Source organism: Molothrus aeneus, chromosome 27 (assembly GCF_037042795.1).
Source record: "Molothrus aeneus isolate 106 chromosome 27, BPBGC_Maene_1.0, whole genome shotgun sequence".
In the NCBI taxonomy this organism is placed as follows: domain Eukaryota; kingdom Metazoa; phylum Chordata; class Aves; order Passeriformes; family Icteridae; genus Molothrus; species Molothrus aeneus.
The window spans coordinates 1,915,775-1,937,500 of NC_089672.1; the positions used below are offsets into that span (position 1 = coordinate 1,915,775).

The window sequence follows — 21,726 nt, forward strand, 5'->3', positions numbered from 1 at the left end:
GGAAAATGCTCATGGAGGAATTCCAGGGAGATTGAAATGCTGATTATGATGGGATTGATTATGAGGGGTGGTGGATTCTGGGAGGAGGGGGAATAGAAACAAAAAATAAACTCCTAAATCCACCACACAGGCTCCAGCAAGCAAGAGAGGGGAAGGAAAATGCTCATGGAGGAATTCCAGGGAGATTGAAATGCTGATTATGATGGGATTGATTATGAGGGGTGGTGGATTCTGGGAGGAGGGGGAATAGAAACAAAAAATAAACTCCTAAATCCACCACACAGGCTCCAGCAAATAAGAGAGGGGAAGGAAAATGCTCATGTCCAGGGAGCCTGAAATGCTGATTATGGTGGGATTGATTGTGAGGGGTTTGCAAAGGGTTTGCTCAGGACCCCAACACCCTTTCCATGCAAACAGCAGGGACAGGGCTTCACTCCCTCCCCAAATTAACTCCCCTCTGTGACTCCTCTGCAAGACAAAGAGTTCCAATGTGGGAAATGGATTTGCAGAAAATTCTTAAAATGAAGAAATTTATCCTTGAAGAGGTAATATTAGATGATTGGCATTAAGGCATTTACAGCATGGTGTGGGTAAAGCTGATAGGACAAGAAATTCTTAAAATGTATTGTAATAATTGGCTTCTGACTGTGATGGTGTGAACTATAACATCTGTATTGTTTCACCCTTCACAGGACACTGAACATTGAATAAAAGTTTTTAAAAAGCCTCTCAGTTGCCTCATATCTGGGCAACTGAGAAAAGGGCATGAAAAATCTCAGAAAAAAATCTGAAAAATCTCAGAAAAGAGCAAAATCTAACATCCATCAGCTCTGATGTAACTCGGGAGAGGGGTTGGAGCTGAGCTGCCTCTGGCCCAGCAGAAACGAAACAGAAAATGGGGTGGGGAGGGGAGGCTGTTGCAACGTCTTTCACTCCATTGTTTTGCAACCACCTCCAAATTCCTCGGGGCCATTTGTTCACAACTGGCAGCAACAGCCAGAGAAAAATCAATACAGGAATCAGCGTTGTGGAACATCATCCCTTAATTGCAGACCCATAACATCAAAGTGTCCCTGCACACTTCCCAGAAATCATAGGGTGCCACCCTCTGAGTGTTTCTTGTGGCTCTTGCTCTTGGCCAAGCCCCTTTCCAGCTGATTTCCTGTTCCCACATTATTTTTATGTGGGAACTGCTCTGTTTGATCCTGCAGACTCAAAAAGAACAATTCAGCCTTTCCCAGGTGCCCAGGTGATGTTGGATTCCAGCCTTCATTCAGATAAATGAGAATTTACAGCATTTTAAACATCTATTACCTCATCTGTATCCAATCCCTCTCCATGCCAGCTGTTTTGAAGTGGAAAAACAGAGATCCAAAGTTTTCTTTTTTTTTTTTTTTTGTTGGCCTGATAACTGTTTTCTTCTAGTTCAGTATCTCACAAAGATCTTGGAAAAATAAATTCTCCCCTGTGCTGGTACACACCTAAAAATTCTAGCTTCATTTGGCAGAGTCTCCTTCCAGCACAAGTGGGTCTGCAGAAAGGCTGACCTTCAAATGAAATCATTCTCACAGGGATGACAATGAAAATGAGAGTTTTTCCAGCTAGGAAAGGTGTTCTAATTACTTGTCCCACAAAGATCAGAATAGATTCTGACACACTAAAGAGTGATTTAGTGGGGGAGTATTTAAAATTAGATAACTGCTACTTAACTGTTACCTGTGAGGAGATGAACCAGAAGTACTAAGGAAGGAGAGGGGTAGATTTAAAAGCCATTTTTTTATTAAGACTTATAAAATATAGGTCTGATAAGTGTAGAAAAATTACTCTCCAGTGTTTTGATAATGCCTCACAAGCTTTTGCTGTCCTTTGTCTCCACAGAGAGCTGACCAACAGGAACATTTCAATTATTCCATGACTAAAATCAGAGGGTGAAGTCATCACAGACAATGATTTCTACGAAAACATGTCCTGATGACATCTCTGCCTCAGCTTCTGTCCTGTTTTGGTGCTTGGCTGCATCTACAGACACCTCTCAAAACTGCAAGAATAAGCAGAGTCTTCTTGCACTGGAATGGAGAGAAAAGGCAATCAGACCCACTTGATTTGAAACCTGCTTCAATAAATCAATAAATTACTGTATTTTATTCCCATTTTTGGGGAGGTACTAAATGGACAATGCTATGCATGGAGTGCACATGCTTTGGGAGGGAGCTCATGTTTTTCTCTCATGTTTTTCTCTCATGTTTTTCTCTCATGTTGTTTTTCCCTTGTCAGCAAATCAGAGCAGGATGGATTCCCCTGCTGCTCTTAAATGCCACAAACATCCATTTCCACCTTCCAGGAGAGCCCTGAGAGCGTGATGCAGCACAGCACAAAACACACAGGGCTTTCTGCTACTCATCAAAAAGGATTTTTGTCCCATTCCCCATCCCTGGAGCTCTGCTGCTCCTCTAGAACACAGATGCAGGAGCAGCCTCAGCTCCAGCAGTGGCAGAAAACCAGGCAGAAGCAGCAGTTTTTGCAGCTGTGTGATTTAATCCTGCTTTAATCACCTGAATGACAGAAGGGTTTATCTCTCCTTCTTGGAATAAATGATGTTACAGAGCTGTGCCTTCGACGTGCAGGATTTCAGAACCTTGGGAGATTTATGGGTGTTTCAGCTCCTGAACATCTTTCTAAGCACTGATCTTGTGTTATCTGATCACAAACACTTGCACACCTGAAAACACAGGGAAGAGGGAAGACAGTTACTTATCCCACACCCATTTCTTGCTCTAATACGTTCCCAACAGTTTTTAATCTGGTTTGCTCCTTGTGCTGCAATAAACTCATCCTCCAGACTATTTCAGAAAGTTAAATCCATAAAAGCTTGACAAAGAATCACTGACTGGTGATTTGAACTATTGTTTGAGACCCTTTTTTTGTGAAAAGAGGGTAAAAAGCAGAAGGAAACAAACTAAGAAAGGAAAATCTGGGAAAATCAGCACCTTGGCTTTTCTCAGCCTGAAACAATTTCAACTTGGATCCTTAACAGAGATCAGTTTGTTGGTGCTTCTGTCCTTTCCTCATTAACTGCTCTGGTTATTGAGTAACTCAGGCTGTACAAGATTCTTTCCCAGGAGGTTTCAGGCAGCCCAGTTGCTGTGACCTGCTTGGGGTAAGAGCACAGAGCAACTGGGACCTGCTGGGGCTCTCTGGAGAGCTCCCTCAAGAGCTGAGAACTGACACCAGCTCCTGGCTGTGGGACTGGGAGAGTCCTTGGGAATGCAGTTGTTGGAGAGGGGAAGGCTGTGGTAGCTGGAATGGGGAGGACTTTGTGTGTTTGAGGACACCTGCACAGCATTTGGGATGAACGTGGTGGATGAGATCCTCTGTTTGCAATGGTTGTAAAAATGCAATGTAATAAAGAAACAAAGAAGGATCCAAGGCTGTCCAAAGGAGGGACACAGAGCTGGGGAAGGGGCTGAGGAAAAAAGAAATGCAGCAGCAAATCCCAAAGCCAAACAGGACCCAGATGTCCTGGAAATCAGCAGACATGCAGAGAACCAGACCAAGGTGCCCAAGCTGAGCTCCTCTAAGGCAGGAGCATCCCTTGGGATGTGCTCAGCAACTGTTCCAGGCATCACAGCAGATCTGGCTCATCTCAGACACTGCAGAAAGGGCCCTGGGGGTCCTGGTCAGGGGCAAGTTGGATCTGAGTCACTGCTGGGTCCTGGCAGCCCCAAGGGCCACCCTGTGCTGGGGGCACCAGGCCCAGGGAGGGATTGTCCCACTCTGCTCTGCCCTGGGGCAGCCTCACCTCCAGTGCTGGGGGCACTTTGGGCACCACGAGATCAGAAGGAGCCAAAGCTGTTGGAGAGTGGCCAAAGGAGGGCCACGGAGCTGGGGAAGGGCTGAGGAGCAGCTGAGGGCACTTGGCTGGTTCAGCTGGAGCCCAGGAGACTGAGGGGAGGCTCCTGGGGGCTGCAGCTCCTGCCCAGGGCAGGCACAGGGGCAGGGGCTGAGCTCTGCTCTGGGACAGGGACACGAGCCCAGCAAGGGCTGGAGCTGGGCCAGGCCTTGGCATGGAGCTCAGGGCAAGGTTCTGCCCCCCGAGGCTGCTGGGCACTGCCCAGGCTCCCCAGGGAATGGTGCCAAGGCTGCCACAGCTCCAGGAGCTGCCAGGGCTGCTCAGGGTGGGGATGTTGGGGTGGCTGTGCAGGGATGGGGCTGCACTGATCATCCCTGTGGGATCCAGCTCGGGATATTCTGGGATGCTGTGGATCTTCCCTGTGTGTTGAAAGCAGCTGTGCCACAGCAGAGCTGGGCTGCTCAGACTGTCAGGGCTCACTGCCCCCTGAATCAGGTAATTCCAGGGACTGAGATCCCAAACTGGGAATGCAGCTGGAGCAACAACCCTGCTCCAGAGTTACTCTGCCACAGGAGGGGCAGTCATGGCAAAAACCAGCTGGGGATGGCAACATCTCCAACTGCCTCAGCCATAATCCTGAAATTGTGAGTCAGAGGCTTCTGTGTGAGGATTTCTGAATCAGTGTCTCTGCTAAAGTGGAAGTTGGGCTCTCTCAGCAAAACTGCAGCTGGAACTAATCCCCCGTGGTGTTTGACACAAACCCAGCACAGGTTGCTTGGGCTTTTGCAGAGCTCTCCAGGCACTCAGCTGTGAAATGGAGTGATGGACCATGGAGGTGACAGGGATTCAGAGGGCAAAGCTGTTCCCAGTTCTCAGGGAAGAGGAAACAGCTGCAGCGCTGATTCTGCTCACACAGAGCCATTATAAGGAATTACAGGAGGATTACTACAGCAATAATAAATGCCATTATTGGAAATAATGAAATCTATCACCGAGTGCTGATGTAGCCCTTCCACCCCCTGACACCTCCAGCCCCCAGCAGGAAAACCTTGCTAGCACAACACACAAACCAGGAATTGCTAAATCTCCTCTGATGTGCTCTGTGTGCTCCGGATATTCCGGAATTGCAGCTCTGCCATTGTTTCAGGCTGGACTCTGGGCAATGCATTAAACAGAAGAGTTTCCCCTCCATAAATCAACACCCTCGAGGCTGAGGTGAGCACAAGCTCCGTTTATGTCGTGTTCTGGGAGCTGAGTGCAGATGCCTGCAGCAGGAAAAGGACTTTCTTCTCATCCCTTTCACTTTCCAAGACTCCCAGAATTTTTTTCCCTGGCTGCTGGCCAGGCCAGGCTTCTCTGAGCTGCAGGAGAGCAAACACTGTTGAATTTTTGGTTTTAATTTTGACTTTTTTTATTGGACACTTTGTTCCATCCTGGGTTATCCCAGCAGCTTCAGGACACAAAACGTGGGTGGAGGTTTAAACAATGATCCCTCTGCAAAGTGGAGCTGATCAATCCATTGTGCTCAGAGCTCCTGGATGGGGATATTTTCAAGCAAATAAAAATAAAGGTAGCAATAAAACCCCCTAAGAAGTGGTCAAATGCAGCTCTGGTAGCTGCAGGCAAGAAAACAGGTGTGTTGTGGCCTGAGTTGATGAAGAAAAAAAAGAAATGCAGCCATCTATAAGTTTTTTAATGGAAAACCATGATTTTTAAAACCATTACAATGTCTCTTTAGCAGTTTTATTTGGTTCTATAAACACCTTTCCCCACTTAACTTACAAGGCATCCCTGCCTGCAAGCACCATCACTTACACCATTATTTTGAGCTCTCTTTCCATACAGGATAAAATCCACTGCCTCAGGATGTGCCCTGGATGTGCCTCTGCCTTGGTTTGCAGGCTGAAATGATCAGAAATGGCTCAGCCAAAGATTTGATTCCCAAACCCATGGGAATGATGACCTATTTAGCTTTTTGTGCACATTTCCTGCTTTAAAATGGATTTTGAAGGCTTTTGGATTTTGAGGGCTGACCCTCACCCCCAAGGCATGAAGCTGCTTCCATCAGTCCCATCCAGAAGAGCAGTGGGGGTGTCCTGTTTCCAAATTCCCATCCTTTCCTCGGGACTGTTCTTGTTGTGGGACTGCACAAAGACCCAACCACATCCCCAAGCCATGGATTTCCAAGCCCCTGGCAGGAGATGGAAAGCAGAGGGCATGGCTTGGCTGGTACAGGGATGAGCCCAACTTCTGCTGTGTAAATAACCAGAATTTATCCACTTTGTCATGAAGCAGAGCAAAAAAAGTCTTTTTAGCCTAAAAGATCGTCACTGTCAACAATTCCCACCCCTAGTCCCCAACTGATCCATTAACCAACTCTTCCCCATCCCTATTCCCCTATAAATCCACGATCCAATCATTCCCCATCCCTATTCCCCTATAAATCCATAATCAAACCATTCCTCATCCTTATTCCCCTATAAATCCGTGATCCAACCATTCCTCATCCCTATTCCCCTATAAATCCATGATCCAACCATTCCTCATCCCTACTTCCCTATAAATCAACCATTTCCCATCCCTACGCCCTTATAAATCCATAAACCAACCCTTCCTCTTCCCTATTCCACTATAAATCCATAAACCAACTTTTCCTCATCCCTATTTCACTCTAAATCCATGAACCAACCTTTCCCCATCCCTATTTCCCTATTAATCCACAAACCATCCATTCCTTATCCCTTTTCCACTATAAACCCATAAACTCACTGTTACCCATCTCTATTCCATTATAAAACCTTCACCTAGCTATTCTCCATCCCTATTCCCTTATAAATCCATATACCAACTATTTCCCATCCTTATTCCATCCTAAACCCACAAACCAACTCCTCCCCATCCCTATTCCCCTATAAATCCATAAACTACAGCGAGCCCAAAGGGGAGCAGTCCAAACAAAACCAGCTCACAACTCCAGAACCCGACTTTTCAGGGACCCACCCCACTACTTGTGGTGGGTTTATTATTAATTTTTAATTAAAACTTTCCCTCAGCATAGAGCTCCGTGCGAAGCCCTGAGGGCGCGATGCCCCCGGGGGTCCCACAGGTGATCCTGCGGCCGCCTCTCCGCCGCTTCCAGCCCCAGGGCTGCACCCTACGGACATGCCCGTGTTTTTCCATGACTCTTCACGTCTCTCCCTCCCGGTGCTCCCTTCACACCCCGCTCCTCCCCCAGCCCCCCCGGTTACCTCAGCCGGGCGGGGCGCGGGAGCGGGACTCGAACCGGCGGCTCCGAGGGCAGTGAGGGGTTGCGGAGCGCCCGCCGGCCGATGCCCCGCCAGGCCCCGCCCCGCCCGCGCCGCGCGCAGCCAATCACGCGCCGCTCTCCCCCGCCTCCCGTGCGGCACCCCCAGCCGATGTCCCTCCCACCGCACTCCTTTTAGCCAATAAACAGCGAGATATTTAAATAGACACCTAAACTGCCCAATAAAAGCTGATTTCTCGTGCGGGGGCGTGGCACGCGCTGAGGGGCGTGGCTTCTTAGGGGGCGTGACAGAGGGAGGGTATATAACGAGGCAGGGGGGACCGGGGTGCCATTTTGTGTAGCAGCGCCTGGGGAGAGGGGGGCGGAGGCGGCGGAGGGTTTCGGGGTTCGGACCAGAGCGGCCGGATGGTGAAATCCTCCCTGCAACGGATACTCAACAGCCACTGCTTCGCTAGAGAGAAAGAGGGGAATAAAAGCACCATCATGCCCGCTGTGCTGAGCCTCAGTACCGGACAGAGCAGGTGAGGCGCCGCGGCCTCCCTCAGCCTCGCACCGCTGGGCCCTCGCTGTCTCCTTCCTCTTCCTCATCCTCGTTGTCGCCTCCCTGGTGGTCGGAGATGGGCGGGGGACGCTGCGTGGCCAGCGGGGGAGGGGCGGCCTGGCCCTGGCCCCGCGGGGAAAGGCGGCAGGGGAGGGTGGAAAAAGCACAAAAAAAAGGAGATTTTGAGGCCCCAACGCTGCCCCGGCCCTGGAAGGGACCCCTGAGGGCACCCCCGGGCTGGGGGAGGCTCCGGACAGGGCTGGGGGGGGGGGGGGGGCGAGGGGAAAACAATAATTAGGCAAAGATATTGAAGGATTGAAGGCTGTTATCCCCTTATGTAACCGTGGATACTCCGCAAAACGAATCGAGGGTAAGAGTGTTACGAGAGCTGGTGGTTAAAAACTCAACCGAAAGATTAAAACACCCCCCACAGGTGCTGGGAAGAAAGAAAATACCTGAATTAAGGTGGCTGGTGTGGAGCGGTGGATGCTCAGGACATCGAGCTGCCCTTTCCACCTCGTGTGTGGACTGTGCAAGGAGTTCTTTAACCGTTTTATATTTAGCTGCGAGCTAAAGATTGGTTTTTTTCTCCCTAAGAGCACGTAAACATCAGTAAAATATATTTATGGATGCAAACCTTCCTTCTGCACCACCTTTTTGGGCAGAAAGGTGAAAATATTGAAGATTGCCACAGCACACTTTTGGAAAAGGGTTTTAAACGTTTATTTATGGGGGAAATTAAAAATGTGTAGTTCACAGTCATTCTCAGATAAAAATAAATAATGCTGATATTAAAGAAAAACGTCTCTTTCTAAGAGCTTAAAATAATGGGTTGGATACTCATTGAATTAAAATAACGCGTTCAGTTAGCTCAGATTTTATATTTTTAATAAAACTTCGCAGTTGTTACACCCTTGCTTCATATTAAAAATATAAATATAATTTACCTTCCAGCACATAATATTTAACCTCTCTGCCCGTTTCCAGCCTTTTAAATACGGATTATTCATCACAAGTTTCAAGCTCATTAAAAAAAAATAAAAAAAAACCAACAAAAAACCAAAAAAGAAATTTAAAAAACCCCCAAACCAATCCAAACCCCGCAACTCGGGTGCAAAATGGTGGATTATTTTGTAGCTGTTTATTCGGATTTGCAAATGGCTGCAGTGGCTGCTGCTGGCACCCGGAGACAGGACGATTGTGAAAATTCCCCCAAGGGCCTCGATTGCTGCATCTGCTGAGATGACGCAACTCAAGAGTGGAGCCTGCGGGTGAAGGATGGTGCAGAGGGAGGGGCCAGCGCTGCTCTGCCACGGGAGGAGTGAAACAGCCTTGAAAAGGATGGGGAGAAACTTAAAAATATTCCTCGCACCTTCAGAAATGCAGTGTTTTTTCTCCTCGAGTGCTGAGCGTTGTGGGATCGCTCTGAGGAGTTCAGTGGGAAGAGGTTTGGAGGTTTTGCAGAGGTTCAGGTGTGGCATCAGCTCAAACTGAAATTCCCTGGAATTTCTTGGGAAGGTCTGGTGGGGAATAACCCAGGGGAAAAAAGTGATCCCTGCCTTGCTGGGCTGGAGGTTTGTGCTGCCTCAGAACAAGGAGAGCAGAAAAACAGCAAATTCCTGCAGGAAGGTTCTCCTGAGCTCACATCAGGCCTGCCCTGGCACAGAAACACACCTGGCTCACCCAGCCTGAGCGTTTCTCATCTCCAAGTGAGTCTTCACTCAAAATACTGCAGTGGCAGCTCCCTGGTGTGGAGCTTCCTTTATCTTCCCACTCGCACTGGGAGGAGTCCTTTGGCCTAGGTTTGGGTTTTTTAACACTGTTTGAATCCTGCAGGTCCCAGGGCTTTGCCCAAGCCTGTGTAACCATGTTCCCTTTGCAGTTCCAGGGTTCCCTTCAATTGCTGTAGTAACCTGGGTCCGGGGCCTCGGTGGTGCTCCTGATGTCCCTCACCCACCCCTGAAGATCCCAGGTGGGCGAGGGAATAGTCAGAGGGATCACAATCTTTCAGCTAATTTATTTTATTCGGTGAGTATGAGGTGCAATCAGCTCGTGGTGAGCTTGCTAACATTCCCTGCTTCAATCCTTCCTCTGAAAACGAGCAGGAAAATCACTCTGCTCTTGTCCCTGCTGCAGGATAATCGGCTGAATGTCACAGAAGAACTAACACCTAACAACAGGACAAGAATTCTCAATGTCCAGTCAAGGCTTACAGATGCCAAACACATCAGTTGGAGAGCAGTGCTGAACAACAACAACCTCTACATTGAAATTCCCAGTGGTGCTCTGCCTGAGGGGAGCAAGGACAGGTGGGGCAGGGAAAACCTGGCTGTGAGTTAGCACGAGGCCTCTCAGGGGGGTGGGACAACACTTTGCTCTTTGTATTTTTAAAGTTTAATTTTGGGTTTTGAAGGCTCTCTTGTGAGCCTGGTTTCAGGGCTGCAGGCAGAACCAAAGTCTGGGGTTTCAGGCTGGTTTAGGAACTGAGATTTCCAGGCTGTTTGAGTCTGTCACTGCAGCTCCATCAGCTTTTTCTGTGCCACTGAGGAGTCCTGCCTGGGCTTCAGGGATCTGGTGGTGTGAGGCTCCAACCTGTGCCTCTTCCCTAGGAATTCTTGTGTGGATTGGCTCTCAGGGCCTTGAAACTCTCTGAAGAAGCACTTGCTGCCAGAACTCAAGCAATCAGGGTGGGGTTGTTGGGGTGCCTGTGCAGGGCCGGGGCTTGGCCTGCATGGTCCCTTGGGTCCCTCCCATCCCAGGACATGCCCTGGGCACTGAACCCCTGCTGTTTCTCTTGCAGTTTTGCAGTTCTTCTCGAGTTTGCTGAAGAACAGCTCCGAGTTGAGCACGTGTTCATCTGTTTCCACAAGAACAGAGATGACAGAGGTGGGTGTTCCCTGCGCCTCCAGAGACACAAAATGCCTTCTGGTGGAAATTTCAGGTGATTTTTTCACTATCCCATGGGTGAAACCTGTCTCCTGCTTTATTTTCTAGCTGCACTGCTCCGTACTTTCAGCTTTTTGGGCTTTGAGATTGTGAGACCAGGGCATCCCCTTGTCCCCAAGAGACCAGATGCTTGCTTCATGGCCTACACGTTTGAGAGAGACTCAGCAGAAGAAGACTAGATTGCAATGTTTGCCTCTTTAGAGCTTTCTTGTTGTCTATAAAAGATGATTCTGTAGAAATTTTGTCAACATCTTATTCCAGTCTATCTTAACTCTTGTACGAAAACCTAGTGTGACCCAGCTGCTTTGGTGGTGAGATGTTGAAAATTTCAGACTCCACATCTTTCTCTGGATTTTGTGCGCATGTCGTGGTTGTGCAAAAATAAATGCTCCCTCCAAATTTAGCAGTATATTTCTTGAAGTTTAATATTGTGTTTGTGATACTGAAGTATTTGCTTTAATTCTAAATAAAAATTTATATTTTACTTTTTATTGCTGGTTTTAAGCTGTTTAAAGACTTGCACTCTTGAAGAGGTGGCTCTGGAACTGCCCCAACCATTAAAGTTGCAGGTGTGGAAAGGCTTTGCTTGTTCTTTGCTTGACTGGAACTCATGGGTTTGCTCTGACAGGGCTTGGAATAATCCAGCAATCCTGGAAAAGTCGAATTTTAGTGAATAATTAGCAGGTGTGCTAATTAGGAGCAGTGCTTGCCTGCTCTGCCAGTATTTTGGAGGATATTCAGGGTGTGATTTGGTTGGGAAGTCTCAAGTGAAACACAATCAGCTCGACCCATGGCTGCTTTAAATACCAAATATGCAACTTAAATACCTGGAATTTTATAGTGTTCCTGTAACAGTGCAGCCTTTCCAGTGTGTGCAGGTGAGTGCAGGAATTCTGGCTGTGAGCTGGGAAGTTTTGTGGCACTGCTGCACCTCAGTGGTGTCACCAAGGATGCTTGGGGGGTTGAAGGGTGAGGAGGGGGCTGTGCTGGGGCTCCACAGACACCCCTTGGTGTCTGTGTTGGGGGAAAGGGGCTCCTTGAGATGCTGGAATTAACAAACCTGGGACTGAAATGACAACAAATAAGTTTCCAAAGGGGCTGAGCTTTAAACTGTGGTATTTCCATGTTTTTCAGTACTTGCAGGCTTGTTTAGAGCTGATGAATCTTTCCCCTATAAAACCTTGGAGCAGGGGGAATCCTTGGGATGAGTTTATTTTTTCACCAGGTTCTGCTGGGTGTGAGTAGAAGTCTCTGAGTGCTGTGAAATGTGTGAGTGAGGCCCTAAAGTTTCTCCCACAGCCATCCCTGGGCTCAGCAGTGCTGGGATCCCATGGAATACACTGAAATGTTCTCTGAAACTCCTCGGAGATGCAGCACAGAGTCACTGGGGTGTGTGAGCAGTGATGGTGCAAAGTGGGGACTCTTGTTGGGCTCTTTAATTTGACTCTTCCCAATTCTCTTGTGGCCCTACAATTGTGCTGATCCTGGAGGGATTTTTAGAAGGCCAGTGACAGTGGGAAACTGCCCAAAGCTGGGCTGGGAGAGATTTGGCATGGAGCTCAGGGCAAGGTTCTCCCCCTGAGGCTGCTGGGCCCTGCCCAGGCTCCCCAGGGAATGGTGCCAAGGCTGCCACAGCTCCAGGAGCTCCCAGGGCTGCTCAGGGTGGGGATGTTGGGGCCAGGGGCTGCACTGATGATCCCTGAGGGTCCTTTCCCACTCAGGATATTCCTGGATATCATGGTGGTGGCATGACCAGAGGAGGGTGTCCTTGTTTTGCACAACAGGGTGGCACAGGGCTGAACTCCTGCTCTGGTTATCTGGAAAAATCCCTGTTTTCCTCTGCAATGTGGTACCTGTGCCATGTTCTGCTCTCCACGGGTACAGGAGTGTGGAATGTGCCTGGTCCTGCCTCCATGGGACGTTTTGCTGACTTTGGATGCTCCTGGCAGAAGGGGGAGGGGGTCACCCACGCTGCAAACCAAAACTGGGGGACTGGGCAGGAGCTGGGGGAGCGGGTTTGGCTTTGTCTCCCCGGGATGAGGGGCTGTGCCACGGCCTTTACTGCCCTCTGGTAGCCACGGCAAATACTGCAGGAGACACGGGGACAGCAGGACTGGGCTCTCCCGGGACACCTGGAATGAGATCTGAGCCCCATTTCTGTGCCTGGGTTAATGGGGTCCAGCCTGGGCAGGGAGAGGCTGCTCTGGGGGATTTGGGTGCTGCTCCAGGTGGGAGCAAACCAACCATGGGGCTGGGACTGAGCTGCTCTCTGCAGAGTCCCAGCTCTGGTTTATTTTTGTGTTTTGGAGCTCAGGGACTCCTAGGAGGAATCCTCCTCACTCCAACCATGCCCCAGGCTCTGGGTGGCTGCCTGGGGAGCCACTGTCACATCCATGGGCACAGCAGCTGTGGGGAGGCTCTGTCCCACTGTGTGCACAGCCCTGCTGCTGTCAGGTGATGGAGTCACTGAATCATGGAGTTGTTTATGTTGGAAAAGCTTCCTGAGACCACTGAGGCTGACCATTACCCCATCACCACTAAGCCATGTCCCCAAGTGCCACATCCACGCTTGGAACACTCCCAGGGATGGTGATTCCAGCACTGCCCTGGGCAGCCTGTGCTGATGCCTGATCACTCTTTCAGTGAAGGAATTTTTCCTGATACCCAGCCTAGATGGCTGTGAGTGGATCAATAATTGCTGAGAAATAATTTAAATGACCTTCACCATGCTGGTCCCTCGACATCTGGATGGATTTGGGGACTGGGTCCAGTCCCACATGCTGCCAGGTGTTTCACAGCAAGGAGCAGATGCCACAGCCCTGCCTTGGTGCCCATGGATTCACCTGAGCTGTTCACAAGGGCCCATTGGAGGCTGTTCTGGGTAATCACCACCGGGCAGGGCAGTTTGGCTTTGTGTTTCCCTCTGGATCCATCCCTGGCGTGTGTAATGCTGGCAGAGAAGCACATAAAGGACCAATGTTTGAGAGGCTTGGCTCCAGGTTTTATTGAAGCTGTATTATTCCCTTTAAAAACGTCATTTTTATTAGTGACTTCCACAAATTGTCTCTGGGAAGCACAGGCTGAAGGAGCTGTTGTTTCTCCTCTGCTGAGAAGGGTGAGCTGTGATGGGTGGCTTTCAGTGTTGTTTAAAACAGCAAAAACCTGGTGGCTGCAAAAAGGCTCTGAGAGGGTTTTGTTCAAAGTCTGAACCCCATAAACTTTATTTGGTATTATCAGCCACTAAATTGGTGCTTGGGACTCCCATCCAGCTGCCTTTCCTCAGGTGCTCTGATAAACCAGACTTAGAGGATCAAGGAACAATGGTTTGAGGGTATAAACCCTGTGGTTTTACTCACTTCATCATCCATGGGTTTGGGTTTGCAGAGCTTTCCCAGTGAAGACCTGCTGGAATTTCTCAGGAACTGATGGATTTCATAGAATCATAGAATGATTTGGGCTGAAAGGACCCTAAAAATAACTTAGTTTCAATTCCCCTGTCCTGGGCAGGGACAGGTTTGGGCAGAGACAGGTTTGGCCAGGCCCTCACGAGCTTTGAGGAGACCTTTGGGTGGGCTCTCCTGGAGGTTGTTTAGGGAGCATAGAGAACCTGGGTGACCTGGTAAAGGGTGTATTCAGTGACCCCCTGGAAGTACTGGCAGCACAGCCACTCCTCCAGGCCTGGGCTGACCCCAGCCCCAGCTGAGTTCTCTGCAAACCTCAGGAGCAGCAGAGCCCTCTTGACCTGCAGCCAGCTCTGGAGCAGCTCCAGGCTCTTCCTGCTCCTGGCAAAGAGCTCCTGGCGTGGTCCCCAGAGCAGCACCTGCAGGATGGCCCTGGCCTGCAGGATGGACACCCTCTGGTGAGGATCCCTGTGCAGCAGCAGCGAGGCCAAGCGCTTCAGTCCTGCCGAGTAGATGGACAGCGAGGGGATTTCGGGAAGCCTTTTGCTTCTGAAGTCCAAAATGTTCTCCAGGGAGATGTCCACGTGCAAGATCTGATAGATCAGCCTGCCCAAGTTCAGCTCAGCTGCTGTTGGAGGGGAAGGTGCAGCAAGAGCCTGGCTCCAGTCCAGCTCCTGGCTGCTGGAACAAGGTCTCTGCTTCTCCTGCACCTTGAAGAAGCTGCTGATGAGCAGCCGTGGAAGGGACAGTCCCAGCGGCTCCTTCTGCCTCTGGGGGGGACATGGGCACTGCACCAGCAGCAGGTTCTCAGGGCACAGGTCCCCCTGGACCACGTTGTGCCCCCGGAGGTGCTCCAGCCCCATGCAGAGCTGCAGCAGCAGGAGGCAGCCCAGGCGTTCGTAGTGCCCGGGGCTGCTCCTGTGCAAAGCGTGGGAGCCCTTCACAAACTCTGCCAGGGTCTGCTGGGGAACCTCGGCACAAAGGAGCACCTGCAGGACGGGCTGGGGGGCAGGACAGGCTGGCCCCTCTCTGGCAGGGCCCTGGCTCTGTGCTCCAGGGATTCCTGGGAGCACCAGCTCCCGGGGGAGGCGGTCGGTGAAGCGGCCGAGCAGGCGCTGGATGCTGCAGTGCGTGCCCAGGGAGCTCTGCACGGCCAGGCTGGAGCAGCACGGCTTGGGGACCTGAAGGGACACACAGGACAGGGCCAGCTGTGCAAGGACAGCTGGCCTGGGCTGGGCCACCAGCCCTGCTGTGACCCACATGTGGTGCTGCACCCTCTGAACCCAGGAATGGAGCCAGAGCTGGGATATGAGGGTGATGCATGGGCTGGGCTCTCATCCTGCTCTCCTGGGCAGCCAGCTCTGCTCCAGCCTCTCCTCTGCCTGTGCTGGCCCCTCTGGCTGAGTTAGCAGGACCTGTCCCCCAGCAGGGCTGTTTTTGACGTGTCCCTTGCCCCCAGGGGAAGTGTCACCCTCACCAGCCAGCCCCTGCCAGCAGCACTGTGTCATCCAGCAATGCAGAAGTGGCTGCAGAAAGGGGAAGTGGCCCCAGAGTCGTGTTCCGTGGAAAAGCCAACACTCCTGGATCTCCTGGCTCCCTCTGCACCACCCAGACCTCTCACCCTGATTTCCCCCCTTACCTTGGCTGCCAACTGCAGCTGGCTGTGCTGGAAGGTGAAGCCCACCCTGAAGTACCAGGCGTCCCCACTCTGGCAGCAGGGCTGGGGCTCCAGGACACCGAGGGCTGCCCAGCGCTTCCCCACCAGCTCTGCCTCCAGCAGCTGCTGCCTCTCCTCGGGGCCCAGCAGCTCCTCCTGCAGCAGAGCCGAGAGCCGGGCCAGGGAGGCCTCCTGGCACCCCAAAACCACCCCAGAGACCCCGGCTGGGCTCTCCAGGAGCTGCCCCAGCTCCCCGTCCCCTGTCCCAAATGTCAGCTCCTTCAGGCGGCCTGAGGGGGCTTTCTGGGGGCTGCTTGGGGCCAGCGGCTCCCCCAGGCTTTGGGACTTGCTCAGGAGCTTCTTGGAGGGTCTGTCCCGGAGGGGAGCCCCCTGTCCTGCCGGGATGCTGTACAGGCTGCTGCCAGCCCGTGGCTCGGGCTCGTCATGGCAGCGCTGGGATGGTGCCGGCGCCGGGAGGGACTCGGCTCGCTGGAGCTGCTTTTTGGGCAGGGGGGGAGGCAGCGGGTCTGGCTGGGCCCGGGGGAGGGGTCTCACAGCGCCCTCCCCTCGGCTGGCCTTGCGGGGAACGAGGTGGGCACGCAGCTCTCCTGGGGACGGAGGGACAGACGTGACAGGACAGACAGGACAGAGGAGAGGAGTGGGATGGGATGAGTGGGATGGGGTGAGTGGGGTGGGGTGGGGTAGGGTGGGATGAGATGAGTGGGATGGGGTGAGTGGGGTGGGATGGGATGGGGTAGAGTGGGTGGGATAGGATGGGATGGGGTGGGATGGGTAGGATGGGATGGGATGGGGTGGAATAGGGTGGGTGGGTGGGATGGGGTGGGATGGGAGTACAGCACAATTTTCTTTGCCCCCTGCATATTTCCAACCCCAAAGCCACAGCCAGCACTGGCCAGAGGGGTGACGCGGGCTGGGGGGAAGGACAAGGCCAGCAGTGCCACCGCCCGAGGTGACACTCAGCAGGCAGGGGCACAGCAGGGTCAGGAGGTCACTCACCCACGTTGCTGTAGATGAGGGCTGAGCTGGGGGAGCGAGGGGGGCACCCCCCCGGCGTGTCCGGCATGGGGGTGGCCGCGCCGGGGGCAGCCGGGTCCGGGCTGGCGCTGCGGGGCGCGGAGCTGGCCCTGCAGGGGCCGGGAGCAGCAGCGTCACCCCCGGCTCCCGCTGCCCCCGGGGCCGGCTCAGGGGAGGAACGCTCAAAAAGGGGAAGCAGCGGCCTGGGGAGCCTTGGTGGGGCGGTTTTGGGGAGAAACACGGGGAGTTTGGTGGCCCAGTGACTTCAGTTGCCGCTCTGGGAAATCCTGGGGCTGGCAGAGGCCCCAGGGGCTCCACGCGCACGGGACACACCCAGGTGTGCCCAGGGCCTGATGTGGCACCGGTGGTCCCTGCTGGGTGACCCCAGGGAGGACACAGCGCTGGTAGAGGTGTGGGACAAGAGCAGGAAAGGCCTTTGACAGCCCCAGCCAAGCCTGGGGGACAGGACAGGGGTCTGGGCATGGGGAGAGAGCCCGAAGGAGGAGGGCACGGGGATGGAGCCACTGGTTTCACTTCCCTGTCCTGGCGCTGGGCTCTGCCACCAGCGATACCAAAACCACGGTGGCTTTGTCTAAACCTCCCCGTTCTGCTGGAATCTCCAAAGTTCAGCTCTGTCTGAGCAACCCCAGATGGTGCCCCCAACTCCCCAGTGCTCCCCAGACCCCTCAAAACACTGGGCTTGGGGCAGCAGCCGCGCTGAGAGCAGCTCCTTCCCCTCTGCAGAGCCCTCGGTACCTGTGAGGTGTCCTTGGGGGCAGGGAGGTCCCACGGGGCTCCAGCTGCACATCCCGGAGCCGCAGCAGCTCCTGCTGCCCATCCCAGCCCCTCCTGGTGCTGCCCATGGCGCTCGGGGCTCGCCTTGTGCTGCCTCCCAGCCCGGCAGGATGTGCTTTCAAAACCTGCTCCGGGCTCGGCTCAAGGAAGCTGGGCTTGGCTCAGCTCAGTTTGGCTCAGCCGGGCTTGGTTCAGCCGGGTTTGGCCTCGCACCCCCAGAGCCCCCTGGCACTGCCCCAGTGTCACAGACATCTTTTATGGAAAATCCTTTCCTTAGGATTTTTCCTCCTGAGAAGCTGAGAGGCCTCAGGAACAAAATGTAAACAATGGTTATCTGCTGCTGTGGAATGCAACAGGTGCATCTGGGATTGGTCTCGTGTGGTTGTTTCTAATTAATGGCTAATCACAGTCAGCTGGCTCAGACTCTCTGTCTGAGCCACAAACCTTTGTTATTCATTCTTTCTTATTCTATTCTTAGCCAGCCTTCTGATGAAATCCTTTCTCCTATTCTTTCAGTATAGTTTTAATATAATATATATCATAAAATAATAAATCAAGCCTTCTGAAACATGGAGTCAGATCCTCATCTCTTCCCTCATCCTCAGAGCCCTGTGAACACGGTCACACCCCGGCCCTGGTCACTGTGTCACCATCAGTGCCACCTGTGGGTTTGTGTCCCTCCAGCTGCTCCTCCTTCCTAGATGGCTCCAGGAACGGCTTGAAGGGTGGCAGCTGTTCTGAGGAGGGGATTGACCCCCCCAAACCCCCCTCAAGTTGCATAATTAATTCCCCCTACGTAATTAAAACCCCCTTCCTCTGGGTTATTACTCTGGGAGGGGTTGGCAAGGAGGAATATTTTAATTTTCTTACATGGACCGAGGTTGTGGGTTCAGTTCCTTTAAGAATTGGAGCTGCTGATCCCTGTGCTTCTCTTCCAACTCAGAATATTCCTTGATCTGTGATCTGTCTTTTTTGCTGGGATTTGCTGCAGCCATTGCTTGAGAGGAGCCCAACTCTTGGAAAAAACCTTGGAAAAAAAACTTTTTTTTTTTAATTTTTAAAATTTTTGTTTAATTTTGTCTCCCAGAGCTTTACAGATGCTCAAAGTGCGCAAGTGACCCAACTTAGCTGGAAAAAATCCTCCCATTGGTGTCTATCCCCTCTAGGAAGAAGTCACTTTTTAAACACTCTAAAGCCCAAATATTTCAATATTTCCTCCCTCCTATTCACTCTTTGAGTCACCAGTGGTGCCACTGTGGGTGCTGTGGGAAGGCAGCTGCAGGGATTTCTCCTGGGGGCAGTGAGGTTGGGATGAGCAGCCTTTGGGAAATGTGGATTTCCATGAGGAAAACAGAAAATTTCACTTCTGGAGCCCAAGAACAACAGGACCCTGGGTCCAGGCACCTCTGCAGGGTTTTGGTGGCTGGGGTGGGACTCGGGGGGTGCTGGGAGCCTGCAGCCACCCCCATGGGGAGCCCACAGCTCCCTCCCTGTGTTTATTTCTCTATTTCCCAGGGTTGTGGCTGTTGGCTGGGGCTGGGGCTGTTTCTGGGTGCTGAGGCCGTGTGTGAGAGCTGATAAAAACTCTGTGGGGCTGAGTCATGCTTGGATCCAGCTCAGGGAGGAGGAGCAGGGCTCTGGGAGGGGACAATCAGCACCATCCACCCCATGTTGCACCAACAACCAGAATGGTTTGGGTGGGAAGGGACCTCAAAGCCCACCCAGCGCCACCCGTGCCATGGCAGGGACACCTCCCACTGTCCCAGGCTGCTCCCAGCCCTGTCCAGCCTGGCCTTGGGCACTGCCAGGGATGCAGGGGCAGCCCCAGCTGCTCTGGGCACCCTGTGCCAGGGCCTGCCCACCCTCACCGTGTTAGAAGCATCACTGTTTTCCCCTAATGAATAAAATTACCTTTAAGAAGTACCAAAAGATGGTAGGAATAAAATGACAGAATTCCTGCCATCCTGGGACCCTGCCAAGCTAGAGAGAGGTGGCCAGGGAAAGAGGGGGAGCCAGGAACTGCCTTTTAGCTGTGAAATTCCTCATTTGTCTTACTCCAACCAAGGAGAAAATGCCAAGTTTAAAAGCCACACAAGCCCTTAACAAGGACAGTCATTTCCTGTTGCCAACCTCTGCAGGACTGTGCAAAATTCTGATTTAGTGCAGCATCCATGAATCCTTTGGTGGGTTCTGCTGCCTGTTCCAGGTGGATAAATCAGCTGCAGGACACGGCCCTGGTGGCATTGCTGGCCCTGATGGCACTGACAGCATTTGCAGACTCTGGTGCAGGAGCTGCTGAGCCCTTTTCCCCCTGGTCTTGGGGGACTGATGCAGGGAAGCTTTTCTTAGCTCCAGCCTTTTTTGCTTTGTAAGGAAATTGATTTCTCTTCCCAGTGGGAGATAGGATCTTTAATCGCAGCTGCTGGAAAATGGCATTTTTCTAATTGTCTTTATTTCTTTTGCTGTTTTTTTGCCGTGACATCATTCAGCAGCCCCAGGTGCTGTGGGGATGCTCTGTGCTCAGCTCAGGGCTGATCCCTGGGGCACTGAACCCACCCGGGGGGCTCTCTCAGCATTTCCATCCTGCACCACCCCCCAAAAGGAGCAGGGGGTTCAGTCCTGGCTCCCACACCCTCGGGCACAGGCAGGAGATGTAACCTCCACCCTTCACCTCCCTTTGCCACGAAACTCATCTTGAAGCAGGAAATGAGAGAAAAACCCCAATTTCCTCCTTCCTCTCACGGCAGCTCTCTCTCATGGGGGCTGCAGCCTCACGGTTAATTTGGCAACCAGGGCCACCCCCGTCGTGTGGTGGGGAGGGAGTGGGAGCCTCCCCGGCCCCCAAGGAATTTTTGGGGTCTGGAATTCCGGGCTGGGGTGGCCCAGGGCTCGTTTCTCCAGCAGATGGAGATATTGCTTTGTTGCCACATTTCACAGAGAGAAAAGCAAGGCACAATTCTTCCCAAGGATTTCTGAGATTCACATTCTCTGAATCCCAGAGAAAGGGAAAACACAACTCTTATCACTTGCTGTGCCTGTGTTGTGCCCAAGTAGAATACAATATTGTCCTAGGGTGACATTATGATGCTTGTATCTGTTCTGTTTATGCTGGATATCATGTTCTGTGCCTTCAAGACTGGCTCTGAAGAGTGAAAGTTTTGTTTTGTTTTGTTATCAGCTGCTCCCCCACAGCTGGCGCGACAGAGAGACAGGGCAGTACATGGGTGCTGCTTTTGCTTTTTGCTTTGCTCTTGCTCTTGCTTCTGCTTTGCTCCTGCTTTTTGCTTTTGCTCATTAGTTAGTTTAGCTAAGCAGCCCAAATTTTTCCTGGACTGTTCCTCCTTTCCCTTTTTTGGACCTACTTGAACCTGCTCCGGACTGGGACCTGGGAAACACCGAGAGTTTGCACCTTGCGGCCAAGGTGCAGCAGCTACCCCAGCACAGGACAGACTGATAACAGAGCGAGCACTCCCAAGAGAGACTTTCTGAAGTTGTCTACTTTTTCAGAGCAGTGAAAGAGTGGTGCCATCTGGTATTGTTCATTTTGTGTGCTGGGGGGTGCTGTGCCCGTTAAATAAACAGGTTCTTTCCACTTCTCTCAGAGGAATCTTTCCCCTTTCCACTTCTCTCAGTGGAATCTTTCCAAACCAGTTGGAGGGAAGAGCCCTGTGGGTTTGCTTTCTGGAGGGGCCCCTTTTGGAGGTTTTCTCCCAAATTTGCCCTAAACCAGGACAAATATAGAGATTGTTTATCCAAAGTGAAGATGTTTTGTTTCCTTGGCCTATCAGGCCCAACTGTGTGTGTATGTTGGGACTGTGAGCTAACAGCCACGAGATTCAGTGCAGTGTAAACAGTTGTGTGCAGAGTGAGTGTTTAGCGGATTCAGTTTAGATAAAATGTAGAGTTGTTCCAGATTGCAAAGCAAAATGTACTCTATTACCATCTGGATGGCAGCTGTCTTCTGTTCAGTGGGCAGTTTCCCTTATCTCTTCCACTCCTCCCTCGAGAGGGGACATCTGCTGATAACAGCTATTGAATGTCCCTGCATGGCTGATAAGAACTACAGCATCCCACTGGGAGATGTGAGCCCAGAGGGAGGAGCCAAGCATTCCTGCCTGGATATAATCTGGAGATTCTGGGACACCAGCCAAGCATTCCTACCTGGATATAATCTGGAGATTCTGGGACACCAGCCAAGCATTCCTGCCTGGATACAATCTGGAGATTCTGGAACAC

General features: G+C 51.9%; 3 protein-coding genes across 3 annotated transcripts in view; 1 reads left to right on the forward strand and 2 right to left on the reverse strand.

Annotated features, from left to right (window-relative positions):
* Positions 1-7,133, reverse strand: part of JSRP1 (junctional sarcoplasmic reticulum protein 1) — a 40,377-nt gene extending 33,244 nt beyond the window's left edge. The window contains exon 1 of the mRNA XM_066566299.1: positions 7,099-7,133. The gene's annotated coding sequence lies outside the window, so the exon portion shown is untranslated. The remainder of the gene's footprint in view (positions 1-7,098) is intronic.
* Positions 7,134-7,451: 318 nt separating this feature from the next.
* OAZ1 (ornithine decarboxylase antizyme 1) lies at positions 7,452-11,093 on the forward strand. The gene is given in 6 exon segments (XM_066566296.1): positions 7,452-7,636; positions 9,539-9,596; positions 9,598-9,684; positions 9,793-9,965; positions 10,457-10,542; positions 10,651-11,093. Coding segments are annotated over 6 exon segments (651 nt in total). The 5' UTR covers positions 7,452-7,520; the 3' UTR covers positions 10,782-11,093.
* Positions 11,094-13,672: 2,579 nt separating this feature from the next.
* Positions 13,673-17,558, reverse strand: PEAK3 (PEAK family member 3). Its single transcript, XM_066566619.1, has 4 exons — positions 17,452-17,558; positions 16,678-16,805; positions 15,766-16,268; positions 13,673-15,004 (listed from the first exon to the last, which is right to left on the reverse strand). Exons 1-4 carry the CDS (start codon positions 17,556-17,558, stop codon positions 14,192-14,194), a joined length of 1,551 nt encoding a protein of 516 aa, XP_066422716.1. The 3' UTR covers positions 13,673-14,191.
* Between the last annotated feature and the right edge of the window lie 4,168 nt (positions 17,559-21,726).

What these genes read in the sequence shown, in the direction of transcription:
- PEAK3 (XM_066566619.1), bottom strand. Translation starts at nt 17,558, where the DNA reads ATGGGCAGCACCAGGAGGGGCTGGGATGGGCAGCAGGAGCTGCTGCGG. An exon ending in CCCCCAAGGACACCTCACAG is followed by an intron (nt 16,806 to 17,451) that starts GTACCGAGGGCT and finishes CGGCCCCTGCAG; the next exon opens with GGCCAGCTCCGCGCCCCGCA. An exon ending in AGCTGCTGGAGGCAGAGCTG is followed by an intron (nt 15,005 to 15,765) that starts GTGGGGAAGCGC and finishes CCTGCCCCCCAG; the next exon opens with CCCGTCCTGCAGGTGCTCCT.